Raw genomic sequence first — 10,301 nt, 5'->3', positions numbered from 1 at the left:
GCCCCGGACTTGAGGTGTTGCTCTTCAGTGAGAGGACTAAGGGTTCCTCTCAAAGATCGTCATGGTATCTCCAGACGGGTATTTAAATCCGGACCTATGCACGGAAGATATGGTATAGTAGGGTCTACAAATTCCCTTACCTACTACTGTCACGTTTACTCCTCATTCCTTGTTCTTCAAGCATGAAGCAATTATCTTAATATAGTTATTGGCATAGGTATTTTTGCACCGTGGATATTCATAAGATTACTGGTAATGGAAATCTTAATAAAGGATCTATAAAGTTGACGATGGTAAGAGGTAAACCAAGGCAGGGAATGAATACCTATGCTAAACTAAAAAGAATGCGCAGTGCTGACAGTTGAATCTAACTTTTATTCTACCATGATCATAGTCAGTTACATGGTAACCACTCGACGTCCTAAAACACTTTGAACATACACCCACCTACATCAGGGTGTGTCAATGTCAACCGCATACTTGCTCCTCTTGCGAATCTTAGGGCCGAAGATATACAGCAGGTAGGGCAGCAATGCCAGCAGTGCACTGACAGAGCCGAGAATCGTTAGTGTATACGGCACCCCGAGCGCACGATAGATCGGGCCCCCGGCAACAGTCATGCCTCCCGCGGCCACATACCGCGTAAACACGAGGAATCCCAGCGCAGAGACTGCGTATGTGGCGTATGTATCGATGAGAAACATGTAGGAGACGATGAAGATTGTGGTGATTCCGTAGCCGAAGAGTGCCGAGGCAACGAGGGGAGACCAGATTGAGATTGACGCCTGGAGGGGAGGAAGTGTCAGTACCGTGGGCTTTGGGATTTCATCTGAATCAAGCGGTTTTAAAACTCACCCTACTGGTCCAACCCATCCAAAACAAGCTGACTGGCACAGCGGGCGCACCGCCGAGCATCGCGTACCAAAGTCTCATCTCCGGGGCAAGGGGTGCAGGTTTTGCTCGCTCATGGGCTTGCTTAGTCCACTTGTACACCACCGGGACCACGAAACCAACAAGCAGGACTCCAACCAGCACACCCGCCCAGCAGATGCTCGTCAAACCCCGCAAGAGGCCGTAGGTCTGGCCAAACATATATGTATAGCCCTCGAGAAAGGTGAAGAGGATAATCCAGACAACGGTCATATAGAGCGAGACCAGGATGATGATGGGCTCAGAGTAGAACATGGTAAATGGCCGCGATACAGAGATTTTCAAGCGTTTTCCTAGACCCTCCTGCTTCATTTCCATGGGAGCTCTGTATCGCTCATCGCCGGTCTCTTTGCGGAGTATCGACGCCTTCCAGTGCAGAATGAGATTTCCGTACGTCTCCGGCTGGAATAAGAGAACCAAGGCTAGAACTGTGCCGCCCGATATCAGCATTATCCACTCCAACCACCGCCAGCCTAGTGTCTCGGGGATGTAGCTTCCAATGATCTGTCCAATCATGGGCCCTGCAAATGCAGGTATGGCGTAGACCGGGAATGCATAGGCTTTTTCAACAGGATTCCACAAGTCTGCGACTGTACCCCCTGCACAGCTCAATGGAGTCGAGGCAAAGAAGCCCGCGAGCGTGCGGAAGACCAGATGGCTGTGGAGATTCGGAGCGAGGCCTGATGCCATGATGAAGATCAGATAGAGCAGCATGGTCGATATATAGACGGCATTGCGGCCGAACATCTCAGAGAACGGGCCGGAGAGGAGAGAGCCAAATGCAAAGCCGACAAGAAAGAGAGCTTATTAAACGAAACCAGGATTAGCCGATATTCGTCGTACGAGTGAATTTGGGAAGGAGCGGCGTACCTGTCGCAAGAGACCCAACGACTTCAGATACCTGGAAGTGCGCACTATAGTCTCTAACACCGCAGGCATCAATTGCTGATGCAGCAGTGACAGCCAGAGCGATCAGGGAAACCAGCAAAGTCATGACAAGCTTTTTGGCAGTGCTTTGATTTGCCGGGTTGAATGGATCATCGGGCCCATCCCAGTCAACGAGAATCGGATCCTCTGGGACTGGCAATGTTAAGGTGCCGTGTGCATGATGAGGACTCACTCGGCAACTATGCAGACATATTAGAGTATGAATGAGGAATACTGCTCTTGAGACTTACTTTGCATGATGGGGAGTGCCAACAATGTATTCCGGGCAGGTGCAGCCGTTCTTCGGAGACGAAAGCTCCTGCCGTACATGCTGCTGAAGCTTTTTGAATTGGAAATAAGTCTCCATGGTCGTCGCTTTCTTCAAACGAGACAGTCGATACAACGAGCCCTCAGAACCTGACGAAGGTCAAATCGACCAGCACATTCTTATCTACTATACGAAGAGCACTCAGGCCCACTTAGGTCCGATACTATTCAGATCCCGAGGCCCCAAGTCCGTTTTGCCACTGCAGTTCCCGATCATTTGTCGGACCTAAGTGGGCCTGTTCCAAAGAACGAGATGCCCTACCCAGTTTCTTTCTGTCGTCATGTCTTCGACCACGTCGGACTTCTCATTGTGAATCTCGACCATGTCATCTCGTACTCCCATATATTATCGTCGAAACCGCAGAGCCGTCAATTGCGAGGAATGCCGTCGCGCCAAACTGCGATGCGACCGTCAACATCCTTGCGGCGCTTGCAAGCGTCGCAAACGTGAGGCCAGCTGCTCGTACGAGATTCGATCTATGCCGACGACGCCGGGTAATGCACCATTAGGGCAAAGCTCGATCAGTTCTTCGTCCCAGCAGCCAGACTTAGTGGGATCTGAGTCGAGCTCGCACTGTGAGACTGTGCTTGAACGGCCAGGCCCGGAGCAGGAAGATGCTCACGACGCCTTGTCACCTCTTTCCATCAATCCGCGCCTTTCTCCGCAGGAAATCATAGACTCTCTCCCTCCTAAATCCTGTTGCGACTATCTTCTGTCTCATTTCTTCAGGATCATCGCTCCTCTGTTCCCCATACTGCATGGCCCTACATTTCAAAAACAATATACAACTTTCATGCAACGACCGCATGAGGTGGACCTTCACTGGCTAGCGCTGCTCTTTGCCTTGTGCTCTTTGTCTCTAAATACCCTGGATGAAAATGACTCCAGACTGGCAGGCTCCTGGACGTCACTGCCTTCAAGCCCGACACAGGCACCAGCTACATTATCATTATCTCGGCGCCTCCTCCGCACTGCAATGACCTGTCTCTTGCAGGATGAATTCTTCATTTGTCATCGGTTCAGCACATTCGAAGCCTTATTGATGATTATCTTCAACCTCTCACACAATGAAGCAGTGGATCAAGGCTGAGCCCTGCTAGGGATGGCATTGAACATTGGCATCGCATTGCGGTGCAACGTCGCCAGTCCGAACCCGAACCCCATTGACACTGAAAGACGACGGCGCTGCTGGGCTGGTCTCTTGACACTGCATACGTACCAAGCCGTCCTCTTCCGAGACGTCGACATGTCTTATCTATTGAGTATCAAAACCGTCCCACCAGCAGACGTCGACGACTCGGATGTCACGGAGCAGGGAATTACACAGCGACCCCATCATACCGAGCCAACGCACATGTCAGTAATTATGGCGAAACTCCGGCTCTTCCGCCTCTCCACGCAAATCTGCCGCCATATCTCCAGCCCCTTGCGTTTAGACCAGAGCCTACTGCAGGAATTCGACGCCGCGATCGCTGCAGAGCAGAAACAGTGGGACGCAACCTACATACCAGACGGATCGCCGAACATCCTGGGCTCCAACAGCTATGCGTACTGGTGCGCCCTGCAAACTTACGCGCACCACCTCTACCTCCTCCTGCACCGACCCTTCGCCCATCCAAAAGCACCTTGCTTTCGCTCTGCGTCCAGACAGCGCTGTATTGACTCTAGCATGGCTCTCATATCAATCCATAGACAGCTCTACGAAGCCCCCATCCTCCGGAATTATACCTGGCTGCTTAGCGGTGTAATCAGTCTCAAAGCGCTCCATGCAGCCGTGGCTCTTAGCTCGTGTCTGCAGGATTTGCCACCTGATGTTGATCAAGACACAGACCCGGGATATGACCTCCATTCTCTCCGGAGGGAAGTTGAAGGCCTGGTTGGCCGGATGCACGATCTCTCGCGCAAGAGTAACATTTGTCTCAGGGCATATCGGATACTTCGGCGGCTACAGTACGCTACTAACTCCTACTCTTTATATGTCTTGTAGATATCATCAAGTAGCTAACTTCTTTGCTTAGTATGGCTCAAGCTGAAACAGAAAACCCCCCAACTGAGAACACCGACACCCCGTTTGGAGATCCATTCGACAACCTGACGGATATACGAGAGTGGATGGACTCAGATTTGATTAATTGGGCATGTTTTCATATCATCCATAATGCATAAACTTCATAGGGTACGGTCTTGCTAACGTATGAAACCCCGCAGAACTTCGATGGACCTCTAGGCGTGTTTGGGGATTGATTCCGTGTTCCCCGCCTCCGGTTCGGGCTCGGGCTCAGCTAGGTACTTAATCTTACGGCCTTTCTCAAGGATACAAGATGTTCATGAAGAGGCTGTGGTTGTCAGTAGACGTTCACCCATGTGATTGGACTGTACGCAGCAGGATTCAGGCATTGGCCGCTTGCTGGACTGGCTAACTCTGTCCACGTTGGTCACGCTGCCGATACCTCCACCACATCACAGCTAATAACCTACCATATACCATATGCCATTCCACGGCGTGTTTATCCCAGCCGGTGGAAAGATCTTGCTAGTCGGTCTCAAGGCCGTATGATAATAGGGTGCTGGAAATGTCCGTATCCATGAAGAGAGTAAAAAGCGACTACCTAAGAAAAAGAAAACAAAAACATACAACAGCTGGGCTGCTGGGATTCGCATGTAGTCACCCACTAGGTATACTACTATACTAACCAGCCGGTGTGTGGCTTAAAGGCGTAGGCCTTAGATCAGGGCCATATTTCATCTTGTTTTATTCTTCCTCTTCTTCACTTCAAGCATTGATTTACAGGGTGCGTTGTGGTGGGCCATGCTACATTACATGGCAGTGCGGACTGGACCTTGCAAGGACATTTCTGGACCAAGGCGCGAATCCAAGGGCTCACAGTAATCAGTTCGACGGTCTGGTTTGACTCCAGCTCCTCGCACCGCGTTCGGATCGGGTTGAGATGACTCGCACATTGAGTAGGTGAATGGATTATACAAGTACCGATAGCAGCGTTGCGGAGACTCTGCTTGGTAAGGTTGCGGGGCACAGGCGCACTTGGAGCATGAGGATAAGATGAATACGGCCCTGCATCCGAAAATAAATGCTGTGCTCGGGCTGACGTCGTAACGACCGGTCCAGCGGGTGTAAAATGTAAAACAAGCACATACAATAAACCATGCAATAAGTAGCAATCAGCTACCTAGGTATCATCCGGGAACGGCCACATCCCCCTCGCATCCTCCTCCGTCTTCTCCTGGACCATCTGCTCCACAAACAAACCCAGCAACTCCCAAGTCTGCCTCCTTTTCTCCACAACATCCACCTGCGGCGAAATCCAGCCTTCCGCATCCGTCTCCAGAGCCTCAAACGCAAGCCTGTGAGCCTCATGCCAATCTTGATACTTTTGAAACAGCCGTTCGTGCTCCGCGATTTCTTCCTCGGTAAACGATAGCGGACATGGCTCCGTGAACCCTAGCGCCGACCAGCTCTGGAAGAACTCAACCAGGCATGCTCGCAGCGGTAAGACTCCAAACTCGGCGACTTCGGCGCAGCGGGTGAACAGTTCGCAAAAGACGCGCGGGAGGATCATGGGTTTGTAGGCGGGTGTGTTTTCCAGGTTCGTTGCGATTTCATAGGCTTTAGCGTGCATTTCACCGGTGAATTGCATTTTCGCAAATGCTTTGCGGTCTCGCTTAGCTCGTCGTAGTTATCTGGGAGTTTTGGCTTCACGAGTCCGATGGCGATTCCGGGGGTGGTTTGAGGAAGATGGGCCATTGGCACCGGAGAAAGGCGGGCATTACGGCGAGAGACTGGAAGTCAATCAGACATTCGATTTGGGATGGATCCTCGAGGGACACAAAAATATTGCCCATGTGGAGATCTGTGTGTCAGAAGGTGGGTTGGGCGGTTGGGCGGAGGGTCGGGTTTGAGTCAAGCAAGCTCCACGAGAGGGATCGTTGATTCAAGAAGGCGCTTTCTCTCCTCGATGGTCCCGAGGTGGAATGTTGAAGGTCGGGGGGAGGGCCGGTTTGACAATGGCAAGCGAGTCAACTCTCTTTTGATGATTGACATCCCTAGTTGGGATATTGTATTCCCTGTACGGAGGCTAGCTAGGTCGAGTTGGTACGAAACTCAGGGGTGCATACATGGCCCTTGAACAGCGTCTCGGGGACTCGCAATCTCGTCGGACGTGGGATCAAGGAAGAACGACCGGTCAGGGGTTGGGCCGATGCAGAATCGCGGTGAGTCGTTGTCATTGTCACCCTCGAGGCTCTGGTGGGCTATGTTCAATCTCTCTGCATTCGCTCGAAGGTATAGCCCGCCATAGCCGGGAACTGGATAGCTGAGAATTGAGCTTCATGTTTCGACAGATTTCGGATGAGCTGCAGCTTCTTGGGTTCTGGCATTCCACCCCATCGCTCAAATAGTGAAACACCCCTTGCCTTCTCCATGATGATGTACTCCGCGCCAACAGGATTGGTGCTGTTAGGGGACCAAGACAGGACACGTGGCACAGGAACAGTCGTATTCATCTTCACTATGCATACCTGGGAGTAAGATCAACCCTCAGGGAATTAGGGAGGCGACGTACAGTATTCTAGCACGCCAACTTTCGCCGCAGCCGTGAGGGATATCGGACCAGCAATGCGACACGGGATTTTGGCGACCACCTCGGTTCCATCTGCTTTCCTCATCAGGAAGGCTTTGCTAAACCCCCCTTCCATCTTGTCGATGCTTATGATTGGTGAAGGCTGGCCGCTAGCGGCTGCAGCAACATCGCATAGGGCATCCACATTGAACTTGACATGCCGTCGATCGAGCTAGTGTTGCTCGTCGATGAGAAAATGGCCATTGGTGTAGTCGAAGAGCTCATCGCGCCCAATGGGTTTGCCTGAGTCGACATTTAGGCGAGGGTTTGCGGTTATCGGTGTTGGACTTACCTCGACATAGAATGGAAAGCTTCGCTTGGGAGTGTAGAGGCTGTACTTTTTTCAGGTTCCTAAGTCTCGAGAACATGGTATATTTGGTTTCCAATGAAGAATTCAGGCAAAGAAACAGGTCAGGTCATTCCGGGCGCCTCGACCGTGAAGTACCATAGTTACAGGAGAAGAGAACTGGACTGGCGCCCTGGGCTGCCTAGTAGGTAGGGGGCTGGGCTGTGGTAACCGCGCCGATCGGACCGAAGAAGTTCCGATGTTGCTGCTCTGACACCCCTATCCTAGGTATTCATGCTTTATCTGGGCCTGCTGTTCTGATCAGGACGAATGAAGACTAGATTTGGTTACGCAGACGATGGATTTATTTTAGCTGTCCAGCTCAGAATCTCTACCAGACAACTGCCAAAACCTCTTTAAACCTCTGCCAGAGATCCTTGGCTGGGGTCCATAAAATCCATGGATAAAGCGGCAATTAGCTTAGGGCTATCTACTGTTTAGGCGCATTTAACAAGTGTCTGGGCGGACGGGAAGCTTGTACTCCATATCCTGTGGTCGTATGTGCTGGTTTGGTGGTTGATAGGGGTGATATAGGGCAAAGCTCGGCACAGACAGGAGTTTTCGCCCAGGCGCGCGGGCTATGCAGTCTACTGACTACGGTATAGGTAGGCATGGCTTAGTATTCGAAAGAGTGTTTTAACCATGAAATTGAGTGATGGTTTATGGGCAGGTTAATGGCTTGTTTGTATAAGATGCTTTGGGGTTTATAACTCGGCCCTTTGCAGACTTGCATTCTGACTCTATCTCCTAGTACATCGAGTTAGATATAATATTTCTGGTACGTATGGTTGGTTATGGTAAGTAGATATGCCCTTGGTAGGGTTCATAAAAAGCAGTATGACAGTGGCAGTGCGTCTGATTTTATCACTGACAATGATCACATCCCATCTGTCCCATTGGAGTACCAATTGTGTACCTAGGTAATAATTTGGGCAAATAAACAATAGGGCGGCCTTGGCCATCTCTGGAAATAAATTGTTGGGCTCAGACGTTAGGTACTTCTGTCCATTGTCCCTAGACGCGGCGGCGGAGCTATACCTGGAGGCAGGAGATAGCATTAAGCATGAGAGATTTTCGCTGCTGGCAAAGAAGTACACTTGACCGTGAGGCAGTCATGGTGACTGTATACACTTATCAAAGTGACGAATCGAAATGATTGGCAATCTGGTTTACCCATAGTACGGTTGGCTTCCATCTCCGAACGAAGCTCAGAAGAAAATAATAACACCTCTTTTAGTATCCGGTCCATCCTGGCCATACCATACCCAGGTAGTTAGTGCAAGCTACATAATATCCTCCTCTATTTATGATGCAGAGAGTGCTTTATAAGGTACGGTCTTGCTGATTTATGGTTCCCAAGCAGAACTTTGACAGGCCCCTGAACGTTTTTAGAGATTAATTTACGCTTCTTTCAATAAGGGTTGGAGCTAAGCTACCGGTCTTGCTGGTGGCAAGGTTCCTCAAGGATCTCTAACTACCTTAAAATGTTATAGTAGTCAGTTAATGTCCGCTTATATTCACCATGCGCAATAAATCCAGCCCTGGCATTGGCCACTTGCCGGACTGCGTATGGTAGTTACACTGCTATTATCCGCAGCACAGCTAACAACCTACCATCCTACGGCTTGCCTGTCTCCACTACTGTAAAAGAAAGTATTACTAGCTAACCACGACGTGATCGGAGTAGGGCTAGGATCGTTTATATCAACAAGACGGTCAGAACTTGCAAAAAACATACAACAGCTGGGATTCGCATGTGGTCACCCACCATACTACTAACCAGCCGGCGTGTGGCTTAAGTACGGCTGAGCGGACGGGAAGCCCTGTTCTCCTCACCCTGTGGTCGTATGTACCAATTGTGTTACGTTAATGCTCTATAATCACCATTAAAACAGATTACTTTCCTTCTCAAGGCAGGTGCTCATGCTCATGCTGATCCTTTTAACAGAGTGAGTAACCTGGGGCTCAAGCTTTCAGATAAGGTCGAGCGACTAGTTATATACTAGTAGACTAGTAGTCCAGTGGAGCTTAAGTTAGCTTCCCTTCGTCCGCGGTTTATGCTCCCAAACTCTGATTGATTTCTATCCTATTCAGGGGCTCGACCTGTTTATGCCACTGCAGCAATAATAATAATGAACACTGTCAAGCTGCTTCTCCTCGGCGACTCCCCAAGCACCACCGACTTTCTCCACAGGGTACTTTACCTTACCCTACCCTACCCTACCCAGACCCACTATATCTCGTCCTCTGACTAACCCCACCACGCAGTTCAATCGCGCGGCTGTCGCGCGCGCCGTCGCGGCAGGTACACTCTCTACCCCTGGAACACTCGAATACGTCCGGGAGTGCAGCATAAGCTCAAGCTCAAACACAACCAAAATACAAGTCCAAGTAATAACACGCACAAAACAACTCCACGAAACCGGCGAGCTGCAATGCTTCGAAGACAACACCGGTCCAGCCGGGATCATCCTCATCTACGACGTCACGTCGGGGTTCTCGTTCGAGGGCGTTCAGAAGGCTCTGCTTGACCTTACGCTGCGCGAGGAGCTGGAAGATAAGAGTGGAGAATGCATTCAGATCTGTGTGGTTGGCGACACGGGCATATTAGGCTTTGACGCTGCGGAGCGGGTTGTATCTGGTGAGGAGGGGCGAGCGTTGGCGGGGAGGTTCGGGGCGGGGTTTGTGGAGGTTTCGACGGAGAGTGGGCGCGATGTTGATCGGGTTGTTGAGGGGGTTGTGAGGGGGTGTTTGGGGTTGGGGTTGGGGTTGAAGGGGGATGGGATTTCTGGGGAGGAAGAGGGAGAGGTTCGGGAGGGTTCGTGGAATGCGGGTTGGGGGAGGGCTTTGAAGGGGAAGATATCGAGCATTTTTCGTAAATAGGAATTGTCTCTTTTATACGGTGTCCGGACTTCAACTACAACAGACCTGCGAAACCTAATGGGGTTTGAAGTATAGCTGATGGACCCAGGTCGACGGTCACCGATGGTGGTGGCATAGCCATCCAGGCGAGCTAAGTTTTGGCTTTTATAGCGTCATCCTCCCAAAATGGATTACCAGCGTCATAAAGTCGCAAGTACGGAGTACTTCTTTTGTCTGAGATATGAATGACTATCAAACTGTTAGAGAGTCC

At 50.7% G+C, this 10,301-nt stretch overlaps 4 protein-coding genes across 4 annotated transcripts; 2 read left to right on the top strand and 2 right to left on the bottom strand.

Moving 5' to 3' along the window:
• Positions 1–452: 452 nt before the first annotated feature.
• Positions 453–2,224, bottom strand: BDW74DRAFT_181774 (uncharacterized protein; the record flags this gene model as incomplete). Its single annotated transcript, XM_073730099.1, has 4 exons — positions 453–785; positions 856–1,733; positions 1,801–2,057; positions 2,109–2,224. The coding sequence occupies 4 exons, from the start codon at positions 2,222–2,224 to the stop codon at positions 453–455; spliced, it is 1,584 nt and encodes a 527-aa protein (XP_073580210.1).
• A 283-nt stretch (positions 2,225–2,507) lies between these two features.
• BDW74DRAFT_170180 (uncharacterized protein) lies at positions 2,508–4,429 on the top strand (the record flags this gene model as incomplete). The annotated part of the gene is made up of 4 exons (XM_073727124.1): positions 2,508–3,195; positions 3,286–4,135; positions 4,204–4,321; positions 4,394–4,429. The coding sequence occupies 4 exons, from the start codon at positions 2,508–2,510 to the stop codon at positions 4,427–4,429; spliced, it is 1,692 nt and encodes a 563-aa protein (XP_073580209.1).
• A 944-nt stretch (positions 4,430–5,373) lies between these two features.
• On the bottom strand, positions 5,374–6,898 carry BDW74DRAFT_170179 (uncharacterized protein; the record flags this gene model as incomplete). The annotated part of the gene is made up of 5 exons (XM_073727123.1): positions 5,374–5,865; positions 6,120–6,268; positions 6,320–6,465; positions 6,510–6,711; positions 6,766–6,898. 5 exons carry the CDS (start codon positions 6,896–6,898, stop codon positions 5,374–5,376), a joined length of 1,122 nt encoding a protein of 373 aa, XP_073580208.1.
• Positions 6,899–9,300: 2,402 nt separating this feature from the next.
• On the top strand, positions 9,301–10,051 carry BDW74DRAFT_181770 (uncharacterized protein; the record flags this gene model as incomplete). The annotated part of the gene is made up of 2 exons (XM_073730098.1): positions 9,301–9,363; positions 9,437–10,051. The coding sequence occupies 2 exons, from the start codon at positions 9,301–9,303 to the stop codon at positions 10,049–10,051; spliced, it is 678 nt and encodes a 225-aa protein (XP_073580207.1).
• Between the last annotated feature and the right edge of the window lie 250 nt (positions 10,052–10,301).

Source organism: Aspergillus multicolor (genome assembly GCF_047715735.1).
Source record: "Aspergillus multicolor strain CBS 133.54 unplaced genomic scaffold BDW74scaffold_30, whole genome shotgun sequence".
In the NCBI taxonomy this organism is placed as follows: domain Eukaryota; kingdom Fungi; phylum Ascomycota; class Eurotiomycetes; order Eurotiales; family Aspergillaceae; genus Aspergillus; species Aspergillus multicolor.
This window is presented reverse-complemented; position numbering and strand designations above follow the sequence as displayed.